The following is a 17,198-nucleotide window of genomic DNA, read 5'->3' as shown; positions in this document are numbered from 1 at the left end:
ACAATCTGTCTCCTAGCAGAAATTGGTGATGCAAAATCTTAAAAGATAAGAGCTAATTCATTGGAATTCAAAAGAGTACTAAATTTACAATATTTTTATAAAATTTAATTCATGAAAAGTTTAAAATTATTAAAAAAAAAAAAGAGACATTGAATGCATGCGATGACATTAAATAGAGTATAAAGACTAAAATCAATTTTTAATCTTGTGTAAGACAAGACAATATTAAAAATTAATTTTAGTCAAAGACTTTCTCACTCTTAGCGTAGATACCATCGTTTGTTTTTTTTAAAAAATTCTTGTATAAGACATTTTTTGTCTTGCCCCAATCCCGACATATGTCCAGGATTGACACGTGATGTCACCAATTACATGTATATCTAACATAGCCCGCCTCCGGGATATGTACAAAGCACAACTCACGATCCAACTACGTAGTAATTTTGTGTACACTTTATGGATGCATCTAACCTCGTTGCTAGACTGCCTACGTACCCTAAATAGGGATCAAGTCATTCGTAGTTCGTCATTCATCAAACTCTAACCTTTTCATAAAATACTTTTAGCATAAAACATAAAGTACCACACTACATATCAACCATAAGCCAAACAATAATTATCATCTTGCCATGCACACAGGTATACCATTCACACATATATGCTTTCTAACATCATTCCACAATCACATCAATCAATAACACATACCATACACCGAAATGCAAGGCTAGAGCGACACAGTTTGGTCGAAGCCTACATCTATGAAGCTGAAATCAAATACAAGGAACCAATAAGTCAAATGATGTGATTTCAGACCACTCAACGAAATCCATCAACATCAGGGTTCTAGACCACTCAACGAAACCAAGACACAAAAGGGGATTCCGGACCACTCAACGAAATCCAAACCAGGATACAATTCCGAACCACTCAATGGAATCACGGAGTAGAAGGGATTCCGGACCTCTTAATGGAATCCGAGTGGATACGATTCCGGACCACTCAACGGACTCGCGGAGTACAATGCATATCGAACCACTTAATGAAATCCAAGCTAAATACAATTCTAGACCACTCAACGAAATCCATATGGAGCAGGGAACCGAACCACTATACGGAACCCCATCGAAAACCCAGTTATCGATCACTCAACGGAACCAAGCGGAAGTCCAAGGAATATAGCAACGACTCTAAGAAACAATACAAGAACCAAGTACTCAATTTAGAAGGTTGAACGAAATGAAACAAAACGCAAGTACTAAGTTTAGAACGGATCAACAAAGCAAGATATGAAACGATATCGAAGCAATGAATCCCCATGACAGTGGGTTAATAGTCCACTACTAGCCCTCACATTTCATCACATCATACCAATCATACAAATCAAACCACATTCCATAAACATTTTTAATGCACAAATCAAAACATACTTAATAAACAAGTATAATATAATATGATGCCACTAGTACGCGAATCGAGTCACACGTCATCACGATGAGCCCATCAAGCTCCATAAAATCTCAACTGCACTCTAAGATAACCGACACTCTAGAAGAACTCGGGCTAGTTGACTAAAAAGCCAACCTTTGATCAAGGTCGAGAGTAGGGTCCACAACCTTAGAAATCTAAATTGGAAGATCCGCCAATCAGATTTCTGATCCATAGCTTCCAAAAGTCCACATTATGCTTCTAGAACAACATACTAAAATTTCATTATGATTCAACGGTTAGATCTCCACCAATAATAAATTCAAGTGGCGGTCAAAGTTTGATTTACAAACTTAGAAATCCACTTTGGAAAGATCCGCACATTGGATTCCCGATCTACCAGATCATAATGTTCTCAAATATTACATACTATTACATATTAAAGTTTGGTGCTGATCCAACGGTCGGATCGTCAATTTATATGATAATCAAGTGAAGGCCAACTAGGCGGTCAATTAGGAAACTATGTTAAAACATCGGAATTTCACTAAACAGATGTCAAATATGTAATTTGGGCATCAAAATTAGCCTAGGATGGTCCGATGAGTTCTCAGCCCACGCGCCGCAGCCACGCTCTGCTGCCCACGGTGACCGGCCGCCCTGACTCGCCGGAAAATTCAACTAATTCCAAAATTTACCAAATTTTACCAAATTGAAGATCTTAATTAGTGGAGCAAGTTTCATACTTGTGACTAAAGCCAATTTGGCCGGAAAAAGCCTCAAATCGCTATGAACCTGCCAGAAACCCTAGAAATTGGTGGCTTTGATTCGACTTCTCCGGTGTTCCGCCGCCTCCAAGGTTGTTTGGGCTTTGTTCCTAGCCTCAAGGAGAGTCTAATGGTGGTGGAGATCGATGTGCTTGCATTCAGAAATGGCCGATCGCGGGCGTGGTCCGTTGGACCCACTGGTGAGATTCTTCGTGATTCCAAGCCCAATTTCTTCGAATTTGGGGTGGAAATGGTAAGGAGACGGTCCTGGAGTACTTCCTAGGTGGTGGGTCAGCTTAAAACGCCAAAATTTGGCCGAAGGAACCAACGGGTTCCATTGTTTCCGACCGGGTTGGGTCGCAAGGGGAAATGGGCGGAATTATTCGGTGCCGTCCCCTCCCCCTCTCTCCTTCCCCTCCTTTCTCCCCCTTTCCTCTCTTCTCTTCTGTCCATCTCTCTCCTTTCTCTCCTCCACTCTTCATCATAACTGTCCACGTGGCTCAATCTAATTGCTCCAGAAAATCTGGAGCCTTTTAGAGTGAAGGTTAAATTTACTAAAATGCCCCCAACTTTAAACGTTAATAACTCCTTCGTTATAGCTCCAAATTACATTCCGTTTACGCTCATGTGCTTGTATCGACGAGTAATATCCAAATACGTAAAGAAAAATGGAAAAATACATACGCATAAAATATGTCCTCAAAAATTTCGTTTAGTCCATTAAGGGTGTTTTCATCCTTTTACTAAAAAAATTATGCACCGCAAATATAGACGGGTTGAAATTAATAATACAAAAATACGTAATTTTAAATAGTGAAATCCGGAGATGGGATTTCACATTTTTCTAAACTTCATCTTATTTAAGGATTAAAATATAGTTTTCTAACTATTTATCTTAGGGAGCCTTAATGAAAAAGGCTTGGATCCAGAATATTTTAACTAAAGACCATCCTATAGTTTTCTTTAACCAAAAGCACCTCAAAATTAATCATAAGACAGGGCCTCCAAATTCGACATGGGTTGGATTACAGGGCTCAACATAGACAAAAATAAGTTTCCAAAAGTACCCTTAACAGAAGAAAACCCTCCAAGGTCGACAAGAAGATCGCCTACGACTCCAAGCTTTGCTCCCTCCTCGCCGAGTATGGCTAGGTCCTCATTGTCGCCGCCGACAACGTCGGCTCCAAGCAGCTCCAGAACATTCGCAAAGGGCTGCGCGGAGACTCCGTCGTTCTGAAGGGGAAAAACACGATGATGAAAATGCCTGTCAGGATCCATGCGGAGAAGACGGGCAACAATGCCTACCTCAACTCGTCCCCCTCTGTGGTCCATTCTTTGGCTCCATTTGTGGTTGCTGATTTGTTTGTATTCGTTGGTTTTTTGATTTGTTGTTGTTTTTGGGATTTAGGTAAACGTCGGTCAGATTTTCACAAAGGGTGATTTGAAGGAAGTCAGCGAAGAGGTTGGCAAGTACAAGGTAACCGAATTCGATTTCCTTTTTCGTTGTTCGAATTCATGATATTATCAATTTTAATGCATTTTAGTTGTTGTAGTGATGTAAGATGCTTATTGTGTTATAGGAAACTATAATCTGTAATTGTTTTTTGCCTAGATTTCAAATTGGTATGAAATTTAAACCCAATTTGTTGAATTATCCGTAAGAGTAAAATTATGAAGGTTCTGCTGTTTTTGAATGTGAGTAATCTAGAGTTACTGCTTCTCTAGTATACCTTAGCAGGAGGCATCTTTTATCGACTTGGATGATTATTTATCGAGTTTTCATATTTTATATGGGTTTAGTTTGCCTCATGATAATTTTAGTAAGTTTTCCAATCTATCCCATTTTGTTTTTGTGTTTTACTATATCAATCTAATTCCTAGGAGTATTTTATTTTGAATTGAATAGGCTGGAGCCCATGCTCGTGTTGGTTTGGTTGCTCCAATTGATGTGGTGGTTCCTCCTGGTAACACTGGTCTTGACCCATCTCAGACCTCTTTTTGACTTGGTATGTTTCACATTTCAGGTGCTCAACATCCCCACCAAGATCAACAAGGTTACTGTTGAAATCATTACCCTTGTTGAACTTATCAAGAAGGGAGATAAGGTTGGCTCTTCTGAGGTTGTCCTCCTTGCCAAGCTTGGAATCAGGCCATTCTCATATGGTCTTGTTGTCCAGATGGTGTATGACAATGGTTCCGTCTTCAGCCCAAATGTGCTTGATCTGACTGAGGATGATCTCATGGAGAAGTTTGCTTCTGGTGTCTCGATGGTCACTTCATTGGCGTTAGCCATCTCATACCCCACCTTGGCAGCTGCACCACACATGTTCCTCAATGCCTACAAGAACGTGTTGGTAATTTCTATTACCATCGATTAGAAAGGGTTGTTTCGATATTTAACAATGGCAGTAAGCTACCATGAGATATCCATCCACAAAGACATAAACCTCTTGTATAATTATAGCAAATAGTATACACAATCATGTATGAATTATAACTTTCACCATATCTTTTTTCTTTCTTCTACTATAGATATTGAGGGACGGGCTGTTACAGTGGGTAATTTTGCTGTAGTTTTAGAAATAATGTGAGTAATTTTGCTGTAGTTTCATAAATAATGTGGTAATTTGCTGTAGTTTCATAAATAATGTGAGTAATTTTGTTGTGGTTTCATAAATAGTGTGGTAATTTTGATGTAATTTCATAAATAGTGTGGTAATTTGTTGAAGTTTTAAAAATAATGTGAGAAATTTTGTTGTAGTTTCATAAATAGTGTGGTAATTTTGCTGTAGTTTCATAAATAATGTCGGAATTTTGTTGTAGTTTCAAAAATAGTGTGGGTAAAGTTTCAGAAATAGTGTGAGTAATTTTGTTGTAGTTTCATAAATAGTGTGGTAACTTTGCTGTAGTTTCATAAATAATGTGGGTAAAGTTTCAGAAATAGTATGAGTAATTTTGTTGTAGTTTCATAAATAATGTGGTAATTTTGATGTAGTTTCATAAATAATGTGGTAATTTGTTGTAGTTTCATAAATAGTGTGGTAATTTTGCTGTAGTTTCAGAAATAGTGTGAGTAATTTTGTTGTAGTTTCATAAATAATGTGGTGACTTTGTTGTAGTTTCATAAATAATGTGAGTAATTTTGCTGTAGTTTCATAAATAGTGTGGTAATTTGTTGTAATTTTAGAAATAATGTGAGTAATTTTGTTGTAGTTTCATAAATAGTGTAGCAATTTTTCTATAGTTTCATAAATAGTGTGGTAATTTGTTGTAGTTTTAGAAATAATGTGAGAATTTTGTTGTAGTTTCATAAATAGTGTGGTAATTTTGTTGTAGTTTCACATAGTCAAGATAAAGTTTCAAAAATAGTGTGAGTAATGTTGGTATAGTTTCATAAATAATGTGGCAATTTGTTGTAATTTCAAAATTAATATGAGTAATTTTGCTGTAGTTTCATAAATAATGTGGTAATTTGCTGTAGTTTCTCAAAAAGCCAAATAACACTAAACCACATGTTAATTTTTAACTTGAAAAACAAAACTCAGATATCCAAATTTAGTAACACCGCAAATTCTAAATCAGAAAACCCAATTCATGTTCATCACTGGAAACAAAACTCAGAGTACATAAGGCTTTCTAAGTTCAACAGCAACACACTCCTTGCAACCTCGAAGGCGTTCATCGCCTATAACCTATCTAATGTGCAGACTGCAGAGCCATCTTCACACAACATTTCTCTGATGCCTCCACTGAATTGCCAAAAAAAACAAAAAAAATGAGTTATGCAAATGAAAGCAACCATTGTCTTGTAAATAACGGACATCATGATTGGCTACAATATGCTGACCAGAAACATTGTTTTGTAAAGTACCCAACCAACGGGGCACTATGAGAACGATTTGGTTCCAAGAAAGAGAAAAGTAAGTTCATTTAGCTGCAATCACAAAATAAGTATATGTCAAAACTAGACAAAATTTTATACATCAAATTCCTTATTCAAGATTAAAACTAGATGTAGCTTACTGTTCGATAAGTCCATAATTTGGAGTGAAAGCTTGAAGTTGCGGATGAGCTTCTCATGAGGACCTTCGACCTCGATGATCTTGGTGTGGACTTTGATCTTGACACTGTCGGGGATGTCCGTCGTCTTAGAGGATAGGATGGTCTCAGCCATCATCTAATTACTAAAAATTAATCACTTCCAAATGCAAATCTCAAATCCCAAATGCAATCTTGTAAGTTCAACTAGACTACCCATCCTGACATTATTCTGCCGTGATGACTACTGGAATAGCTATTTATGAAATTGTACCAAAAACTAGATATTATTTATGAAACTGGACCAAGAAAGAGACATTATTTATGAAATTGTACCACTTACTGTACACTGTTTACGAAAATAGATAAAGAACCAAACACTAATTATGAAACATGACAAAAAACTAGGCATTATATATGAAAGTGGACCAAGAGCTAGACACTATTTATGAAACTAGACCAAGAATGAGACACTATTTATGAAACTATGCCAACTACTATACATTATTTATGAAACAGTACCCAATAACTAGGCACTATTTATGAAAGTAAATCATGAATTAGACACTATTTATGAATCTGGACCAATAAATAATGTTGTACCGTTCAATTTCATAAATAGTGTAATACCGTTTAGTTTCATAAATAGTGTAGTACCAGTCAGTTTCATAAAATAGTGTTCGGTTTCATAAATAGTATAGTACCATTCAGTTTCATAAATAGTGTAGTACCGTTAACTTTCATAAACAGTATAGTTTTGCTCAATTTCATAAACAGTGTCTGTTATGGAGCGTGAATTCTGCACGTTAGGTTCTTTTTAATAATTTTAAATCTATCTTCATTTCCCATGCCCTTTCACTCGTAAGCAACTCATGCTTATTAGAACTTTGCCGTTCTCCTTTCACAAAGTTTGCCGATGATAAACATGGAATCTCTAATATCAAATACTTACGCATTTTTCCATGGAAGGGATGGTAGATTGCACATATAACAAAGGCAAATACATGTATTTGGAGGCCTTACTTTTCAAATACCATTAGAATATGCCTTCACTAATCTCGATTCTCAAACAAGATAACAAGCTTAGCACCATTGCACATGGCAATTATGCGGTAGTTATAGAAACATTTAGACTATTGTAATCAACATTCATACCAATTCATCTGGGATTTGATACCCCAATGACAAATTACATCAATCTAAGCCGATACCAACCTTGTATAATCTATTAAATTAGAGCCAATTCTCTTTTGGCATCTTCTTCTCCACAAGAGCATTTTCAAGGTCTAGTAACATCTGAGATAAATTGTCCGTACACTGCCTTTCTGGTGCTGAGACATCCCCAATATCATAGAAAGCATGATCTGAAAACAAACAATTAAGCAAAGCCTCAACATCAATCCGAACATTTAATTCACGATCCGAGACTCCGAAACTATATTTCTTGATTCCTCAATTAGCTATACACATATTAATTAAATAAGAGCTTCGAAAGCATAACACGACGACATCGCTGTAGGGGGAGACAGTGAATTTTGAACGGAGCTGTAGACTGTAGTCCTTGGAACATATATGTGCTTCCTAATTCACCATCAGAATTCTCACCAATGTACATATCTGCAACAATTCCCCACCTTAAAAGACAAAAGAGCCAAGATTTACCCCAACCATAAATGCGTACTACGCTGCGCATACCCACAGATTTCGATTGGAGGAGGTCGAAGCTTGGGCTTTGCGTCCCATGACGAAGGAAGAAGTGGATTTTGATTTAGTTTGAAAAGAAAATTACCTGATGAATCGAAGAATCACAGAATCAAGACACACGAAATCTCCTTGACAAACAGAGATGAGAAACTAGCAGAGAGAAAATGAGTATCAAATCCGTAGAATCCTGTAGAAGCTGTACATAAACTCTTCTCTCTTCATTTGGAATGAAACGGACAAAACAAACGGTGCAATGTTAATGTCCTTGTGTGTACATATCCTCCTTTTATATAGAGATTAATTGGGAAATATTGTGACTAATCGTGTAATGTATGAAAATAATTAACGATTTATATCTCATTAGATTTTGCATGATTGGAGCTAAGAAGAAAGCGTGATATTGAAGAAGTGTACAGAAGGAATATTTTTAAGCAAACACGAGGGAGGGAATAAGAAGATTATCATCATAGACATAGTTGTGGGGTATGTCAATAACAAGAAGAAGATGATGGATGAGAAATTAGTTGACACCTAGCTCAGGTTCGATATGTTGATGATGTATGCCATCATTGGCAAAGAGTGTAGCAAATCAGAATGGGAAAAGATTTTTTTGGCTGCTGGATTCACTTACTATATATAACATCACTCAAACGCTCGGTTTAAGGTCTCTTATTGAAGTTTACCCTTGAAAATAAATCTTCCTACTATTATTGTATCAATAAAATTATGTATACACATGCTCTAGCTAATATTGGTCGCCCTACTATTATATTCCATACGTAGTATGTACTAGATTAAAGAGTGTGTCATCGACTGTCAGTTTTTTGTGACAAATAAATAATAAGTGAAGTGTGTATAAATGCACTAATTTTGTGTGTTCAAATAATATCACTTAATTAATAATGATACTGTATGCGCCATTTGCATGTAATATACAATATATACAACCAACGAGATGAATTGTCTTTTTATCTATTTCTTTGGGTGAGTATACATGTTAGTTTGAATGGATTTTTCTCCGGTTTTTTTGTTTGTTCGTAACTTTTTAATTTATGCTTGATACCACCTCTTATGAAATAGAAAATTTAAACTGGAGGAGTGAGATTTGAATATTATAAATTTGAAAAAGTACTGTTAAACCAAGAAATTTTGTCCTAGATCATCACACATAACCACCATAGTTTGTGATATTATATGACTCACATTGTAATCCAAACAGTCAGAAAAAGCCCCAGTGTCCGTTTGAGGTAAATTATTGGACAATTTCTTACAAAAGGTTTTGATTGCAAGACCCTTTGGTAAAGCTGTGTATGAGAAACCTATGGTGTGAATTTAAAGCGAAACTTAGCTTTCGTTTCAGATTTTGCGCGAACCAAATTGGCCTCGTTTGCAATTCCCTCTTCTTCAAAGCTGATTCATTCTTTCTTCGTCTCTCACCCACGTGAAAGGAGAAAAAAGACTTACTAAAATTTCACATAAATTGTAGACTGATTTAGTAAGCTGAAAATAGATCACATAAATTCAGAATATCTTCAAGCTGAGAATGAAGGTCTCCAATATATCGTAGCACAATCTCTTCAAGGTCATTCCGGCCATTGATTGAAAAAATTCGATGGTGTACTCAGTCATCATGCACGTCCCTTGTCCCAAATTATACAATTTTTGATAAATTATTTTTGAGTGGTTAAGGTGGTACTAGAAAATTTGATCGCATGTGATTCTTCATTGTTTTTCCCATGTTTTAATTATTTTTTTCTTTTCTTTTTCCCGGTCGAAAAAAGTATTCCACATCAAATTAGAACTCAAATAATGCACACTTCAGGGATATGACGTTTTCTCACCCTTGTGAATCATTCACATATCCACATTTTCTACTTACCGTGTACTAATCTGATTTACTATACATAATCCATTATTACAACGGATATTCTAGACTAATCTACACCAGGAGACATTGATGAACTCTAGATGTAGTGAGTCAAAGATGAAGACTCTAACCCTTAGATTTGTCCTTGATGCTATGAAGGGCATTGTTGATGGCAGTATTCAAGGCAGTGCACAGCTTCATCTTTGGTGGAGCTTGCCCATCCTTGTGTCATCTCCTGTCATTCCGATGAGGAGAGTAAGGTGGGGTGTCTCGATCAGCTCTTCTTCGTTCATAATGATAGTAGGGTCGATATCCCTGCCCTCCGAACTAGACGTGAATGTCTCCCCTCATCCGGTTCTTCGTAGAGGAATCTCCACTCACATATCTTCTTTCGGGTTTTACCATCCCAATCAGTGAGAGCATCAATGACATCCTAGAAGGGAGTATTTATACCAGTAGAGAGATTCCTTTTAGGATATAGAATTCAAGAGGATATCTAGGAGTAGATATTGTCCTCTTAGGAGTGTGATTACTTGTGGTGTACGCCAATCTCTAGATTGTAGAAATCAGAATATAGGAAACGTATGTGCTTCCTAATCGGATTAAGTTTCCGTATCCTGCGGAACAAGAATGGTTATTGTCAATGAAGTCGACAAACTTTGCCTACTGATTTGGAACACATTATGTGGTGGATCGCTGGTCCGTTTGTACGACTCTACGATAGAAGTTGTTGAGTCTATGACCAGACATATGAGGTGTCCGTATTCCAAATTTGTCTTACTCCGGCCCTAAAAAATCATGGTCCCACAAATCTCAACAGTGTCGTGGACACTCTCAAAGACAAATATGATGCCTCAGGTCAAAATACTACTTTACATTATCCGAATTAGCGAGTTCTCATGTGACATGAGTATTAGAACTCCTAGTTAATCGCGTTCAATGTACTCACTCTCTATTGAGCACTTACATACTTGTCTGGTGTCTTTCTGTTGGAAGTATTCCCACAAAGCCACTCATTTGATGTAATAGCTTTTGGAATTGTGTTAAACTATTATATGTTTAATGAAAGGCAAAGCTTATTGTTAATCCCTATTTATTGTATTATGTGTTTAAGCAATAAGGGAATCCAAGGAATGTATTTAATCTAAGAGAGAAACGATCTAAGTAATTTAGATTATCGAGACCTTTCTCTTATGTTCATTCCTAAAACGTTCCTAGCCATAAGATTGGCAATTGGGCATTGACAATCCGCTAAGGTTAGTATGTGTTGTGTTAACTCAAGCGTGAGCATGACTAGTCTCAAGTCATTTAGTGTTAGACACTGAGACAAACACATAAGTGCTCAAAAGGTAATCAAGTAAACTGAACAACAATCAAAAGAGAGTTCGAACATACATGTCATGTAAGAACTCGTAAGTTGCAATATGCAAAGTAGTCCTTTGACTTGAGGCATCATAAATGTCTAATGATTAGGTCATTGATCTTTGATCATGTCAAAGGCATTTCATCGAGAGTGTCCACGACATTGTTGGGGTCAAACTATCTAGTCATGTAGGCATATGAGTGCACAATAAGGGATCTCTAACCTTCCATGGTGGAGGGAGAATACTCTAAGATATGATTCGGGAGTCTTTGGCCAAAGCATACGAATATGACTTTGGAAGTTTGTTCCAAATCATATTCAATCGAATCGTATAGAGAAGTATCACATTGGATAGTAGACATGAATCAAACTATCACTCAAACAATGTGATTAAGAGTATTGTATTAGAGAATGACCGTATTGCATTGTAATTGTAACTAGATAGGTTCTCCACCCACTTCTACTTAGCTTGGGTAGCCATGACATACTGTTAGGTGTCACTAATAGTTTGTGGAAGCCCTAAAGATTAGCAAACACTAATCTTCATAAAAGGGATAGTTGAAATGAAGTTTCAATTCACAATCAATCGTTAAGAGTAACAATCGCCCACTGCCTCGCTGATTGGAACCTAATGGATCGTACACTGAGTAAGGATGAAAGTGAAGAAATATAAATGAGATGGATAAACAATTAAATGGTTTAATTGAGAATGGTCAAGATTAATTAATTAGTTAATTAATTATACAAAAGGTTCGTATTAGGCTTTCAAGTTAGTTTCGAGTCTCGGGGCCCAAAAGGGTTTTGGTCCACAAAGCCCATTATGTTTAAGTTGTATAACAACTAAAATAAAATGGGCAATTAGCCCAATAACTAAAGGACACCGGCCATAGGGTGAGTGGTAGCAAACTTGGGTTAATTGCAAGTTTGTCACTCACATGTGAGGTGGTATAAAGGCATATTTATAGTCATTCTCTCACTAGGGTTTTCTTTTGAGGCAAAAGAGCAAAACTCTTTCTCTCTTTGTCTTCCAAAGAGGCCGGCCACACATAGAGGAAAATAGCTAGCAATCTTCCTTCCTCTAAGTCATCCATTTCATCTTCACACCTCATCCTTGATGTGAAGACTTAGAGACACCAACTTTTGGTGTTCTTGGAGTTCCTCTCCTCAAATCCTCAAGGAGTAAAGGAGAAGCAAAGAAGCAACCATCCAAAGGAGTAAAGGAGGTGACTTGAAGGCCCTCCAATTGGGTGAATCCCTTGTGTAAACAAGGATGAGCTTCAAGGGTAATGAAACTCAAACTCTCTCTTCTCTTTAATTTGTTATAGAGTCTTTTGGTTCACCATTCACTAGGCTTTGAAAGTCATGGGTTTTAGAATTGTTTTTGAATGCATGCCTACTTTAAAGTGTTATTAGTTTGCTTATGTGTTCAAATGTTCTCACATATTCTTAGCTAGGACAAAAATTTTCCTTCACCTTCACACTAATGACTTCGAGACCAATCGCTCTTCAAAGAGAAACATAGTATGTATTGATCTGTCAGGATTGTCAAATACCCAAGTGGCAATCCTATAATTAGGAACTTCTAGGATAAAGAAAAAGATCTTATGAATCTAACTTCTTTATATTATATTCTCTTAATTACATATTCCTTGGACTTAGCGTTAAAGTGTATAACATTTAATTAGACCGCTTCAAACAATCATCTTTGCCCTTAGGTTAAACTGAAATAATTTAATATCGGAAATTTTTGTAAAGTATTATCTCATGATTTTATATATATATATTTTTTTTTTTTGGTCAAACGATAGCTTTTATTAAATTAAATGTTAGATTAGTTAACAACAAGATTAATTTGAACCCACGCCATCATGCGAGGGCTCAACACCTTTCCACCATTGTAGTAAATGGTCACTTGCATCTCATGATTAGCTTTAGGGCACATTTCAAACACCCACTTGGATAAAAGACATAAACTATACAATCTTAACACCCTTCAAGTTTCCACTAGTCGGGACGTTGTATTTTATGAATTACAATTTCCCTTATCACCAGTTTCACTGACCTCACCGTAAGTAGCCAAGTTAGTCCGTTCTAGCCTTATCAGCGACTATTACTGTTCATCATGTATATTCATCTTCACCTACAGTGTCTGCTCATCCCAGGAATTTCCATAAAAGAACTTATATCAAAATACTTAATAGCATGGCGATACATTTATACAAAACTTCAACCATCACACCAAATAACTCCTATCATCGAGACCATCCATCCACTTGTGTTGCAGCCTCATTTGCGAAAGTCCACCCAAATAGAAACCAACCCATCTCCAGGATTATGTTTGCTTGGCTGCTGCGTTACCACCTCCAAAAGCTTCAGTGTTGTCCTTTACAAGAACTCAGAACCCTTTATGTAATTATATTTCTTACTACCACCATCTTTTTTACTCTTATCACTTTTTAATTGCCAATATTACTCGATTTTGTTGAACCTAACTCATATACAGAAGCTGTCAACAGGCCCAAAATGGCAGAAAGCTATGACCTCAAAATTGCAGGCATTGGAAGCCAACCACACTTAGACCCTCACTTCTCTGCCTCTTGGCAAAGAGTCCATTGGTTGCAAGTGAGTTTACAAAATTAAGCACCATTTCGATGGCACTATTGAGTGTTACAAAGCTCGTTATGTGGACACAGGTTACACTAAGCTTAAAGGGATCGATTATCAGGATACTTTTTCTCGCACTGCGAAGTTGGTCACTTTTCCCTGCCTTTTAGACCTTGCTGCCTCCAAGAATTGCTCTCTCCATCAGTGGATGTTAATAATGCCTTTCTTCACGGGACCTTCATCAAGAAATTTATATGGTGCCACCTCTTGGTCTCTGGCGATTAAGGAAGCACATGGTGTGTTGCCTAAGCAAGTCTCTATACGGCCTAAAGCAAGCATCTGGACAATGGTTCTTCAAGTTTTATGAGGCTATTCGAGTTGCTGGATACTCTCAATCCAAATCTGATTACTCTCTCTTCACAAGTGAATGTTCTCTTTAAAAAATTCTTTGTAAGTGAATGTTCATTGTGATACTAATTGGGCATGATGCCCAATAACTCAAAGATCTACTACGGGTACCGTGTTTTTCTTGAAAATTCATTGATATCTTGGAGAGTAAAAAGTAAAAACTGTTTCTTTGTCATCCGCAGAAGCCGATTCCCGTTCCATGTCAGCAACTTGATGTGAAATAGCTGGGTTGCAAAAACTTTTTCGAGATCTACATGTGGGTGAAATGGGTCCATTAGTGTTATATTGTGATAATTAAGAAGCCCTACATACCGCAGCGAACCAAGGGTTCCATGAAATTAAGAACACACGATATATCAAAATAACCATTTTATGTGTGATAAAATTCAAGGAAGAGCAATAATCACTTAATTTGTTTTCCATCATCAAGGCAGTTACCCGACATATTCACTAAGGCCTTGGCGGAAGAAAACTTTCGATCCTTATTAAGCAAATTGGCGGCTCATGACATTTGCTCACCAACTTGAGGGGGAGAGTTACGATAGTCAATGATTTACTACCAAAGTGGATTATTTGATATCTAAGAATCAAGGAAGAAATTGATGTACCTGTTATATATTTGATTTGAATCTAGAATAGCTTAATTATAGGAGTTCTTTTTGCTCTTAGTTGTAAATATAAGCCCCTGTACTATTCTCACATCAATCAAAATACAGAGAAAATAATTCCCCAATATTTTTTTTAAGTCATGACTTACTGTTGGAAAGGAATGACACGAAGGCTCCGAGTTGGGATGGAATGACACAGGGGTTCTACCAGAAACATTGGGGGATTGTTGGAAATGATGTGTTCAATGGTGTCCGGTCTTTAATACAATCAGGATGCATGCTAAGAAAGGTTAACTACACACATGTAACATTAATTCCAAAAATCAAAGACCCAACGGAAATGTGCCATTTCCATCCTATTAGTTTATGTAATGTACTGTACAAGATTGTGGCTAAGGTACTCACCAATAGAGTGCGTTTGTTCCTGGGTGTCTTATCTCCGACAATAGTTTAGTGGCAGCTGAGCTCACACATTACATGCATAAAAGAAAATCTGGGTGGAATGGTTTCATGGCTTTGAAGCTCGACATAAGTAAAGCTTATGATTGCCTTGAGTGGAATTTCTTGGAAGCAATGTTGCTAGTTTGGGATTTTTTGAGGAATGGATTCGCTTGATTATGGTATGTATTTCTTCCGTTTCTTACTCCTTTAAGATTAATGAGGAACCGGTTTCTCATTTCTCAACAAAAAAAAATGACCGCTCTAAACAACAGATAAATTATTCTGTTACAACAATTCGATTGCCCATATAAAACGTCAATAATTATTTTTTATTTAACCAACCATTTGTGTTTGATGCTCTAAATTTGTGTCCGGACTAAAGAATTTTTTCTATGAGCAAATACTTCAAGTGGTTCCTTCTTTAATTTTACGATCCCTAGCACTCTCTCGTTCACAATATGTTACATTATGAGTGTATCACCTCTACTAGAAACACGACTAGATAATCAGTTCAAATGGTAGAAATAGTTTTAATCTTAGATTGCGCCTTAGCAACTATTGGTCCATATATTGCCAGTCTTTAATTGTCCAAAAACATGGTTTGCAATGTCACTTGATGATAGACTTGACATATTGTCGATTAAAATTTTTAGTATGAATCGACGTATACTACACACCAATATTTATGACTATTGAATTTCATACGTTATTCGTTCAGTTCATGTCATACACAGGAGTATATTGAAGATCCTTGATTACAACTATGATGTGCCAATTGCCAACAACAAAATGCAATGATGATTTTATGGATCAAGTCAAGGGGCTTACTTGCTTTATGGAGATAATAACATGAAGGTGGAGCTTTATCAAATAGTTGATTGCATTAAAGACAAATATAGATTTAGAAAGAAGGAAAAGATGCATGAAGGATGAACTTAGAGAAAGGAAGGTAGGGATTTGTTCCAATCAGAAGATCATATCAAGACAACCTTATCAAGTCTTGGTCTTTGCACCTAATCACGAAGATCAATCATCAGATTGGAGATCAGCTTCATCTCAAGATTAGAATCCAATCGTTTTTTTTTTTTTTTTTTAGAAAAGGGGGATAACTAGTGACAAGCCTCGGTTATCCATTCTTTCCGAACGTGGAGAGGTTATGAGGAATTTCACCTTGCCTATGACTACAGTCAAGCAAACTCACCAGCTCGGAGCATGGTTAGGATCAGCTTCATCTCAAGATTAGAAACCAATCCCTTTTTTTTTCTTCAGAAAAGTGGGACAATTAGCGGTAAACCGCGGTTATCCACTCATTCCAGGTGCAGAGAGGTTATGAAGAATTTCACCCTACCCATGACAACAGTCAAGCAAACTTACCAGCTCAGAGCATGATTAGGATCCAATATTTAATTAGTATAGTTTAGTTAAGTTTTCAAATGCATAAGCATCTCTAAAAGAGTTCACAAAATAAAATTTGAAGTGCCACTTATAATTTTGGGGTGTGATATCCACACACCCCATTTTACTTCTCACACACCCTTCTAATTTTCGGCCGTCGGATCGGATGAATTAAAGAAGATCAACGGACAGAAATTAACAAGGGGTGTGTGGGAAGTAATTTGGGGTGTGTGGATAGCACACCCCATAATTTTATGTTTAGAGTAAACTACCGATTTGCCCCCTGAACTATCACCCAACTTTCGATTTGCCCCCTGAACTTTTTAATTAGAAAATTAAGGACTTAAACTAATTTTTTTGGCCGATTTCCCCCCTACCGATAGTTTTTCATAAATTTCATCCAAATTAACGTTAACTTTTATCATGTGCAAACTACGTAACTCTCATTTGTGGATAAAAGCGTCATTTCACTAGACATTCAGATAGAAAAACTATAGAATCACACATATTTGCATAGGTTTATATTTTATAATTCTAAGGTTTTCAATTATTTTAAAGAATGAAGTGACCGAACTACC

The 17,198-nt window shown here is 36.6% G+C and overlaps 1 protein-coding gene and 1 long non-coding RNA gene across 2 annotated transcripts; one reads left to right on the top strand and one right to left on the bottom strand.

Annotated features, from left to right (window-relative positions):
* Window positions 1–3,230: 3,230 nt before the first annotated feature.
* On the top strand, window positions 3,231–4,698 carry LOC103455176 (large ribosomal subunit protein uL10-like). The gene is made up of 3 exons (XM_029101772.2): window positions 3,231–3,518; window positions 3,601–3,669; window positions 4,217–4,698. The coding sequence occupies exons 1-3, from the start codon at window positions 3,444–3,446 to the stop codon at window positions 4,568–4,570; spliced, it is 498 nt and encodes a 165-aa protein (XP_028957605.1). The 5' UTR covers window positions 3,231–3,443; the 3' UTR covers window positions 4,571–4,698.
* Window positions 4,699–7,346: 2,648 nt separating this feature from the next.
* Window positions 7,347–8,192, bottom strand: LOC139196061 (uncharacterized). Its single transcript, XR_011581105.1, has 2 exons — window positions 8,020–8,192; window positions 7,347–7,847 (listed from the first exon to the last, which is right to left on the bottom strand). It is a non-coding gene; the product is annotated as an uncharacterized lncRNA (long non-coding RNA).
* Between the last annotated feature and the right edge of the window lie 9,006 nt (window positions 8,193–17,198).

Source organism: Malus domestica, chromosome 01 (genome assembly GCF_042453785.1).
Source record: "Malus domestica chromosome 01, GDT2T_hap1".
NCBI lineage: Eukaryota > Viridiplantae > Streptophyta > Magnoliopsida > Rosales > Rosaceae > Malus > Malus domestica.
Note: the sequence above shows the minus strand (reverse complement) of the source record. Positions and strands in the feature narration are given on the sequence as shown.

Excerpts from the sequence above, each read along its gene's own strand:
- LOC103455176 (XM_029101772.2), top strand. The coding sequence starts at position 3,444 with ATGATGAAAATGCCTGTCAGGATCCATGCGGAGAAGACGGGCAACAAT. Across the intron at positions 3,519-3,600 it reads TCAACTCGTCCCCCTCTGTG|GTAAACGTCGGTCAGATTTT; the intron begins GTCCATTCTTTG and ends TTTGGGATTTAG. Across the intron at positions 3,670-4,216 it reads AAGAGGTTGGCAAGTACAAG|GTGCTCAACATCCCCACCAA; the intron begins GTAACCGAATTC and ends TTCACATTTCAG.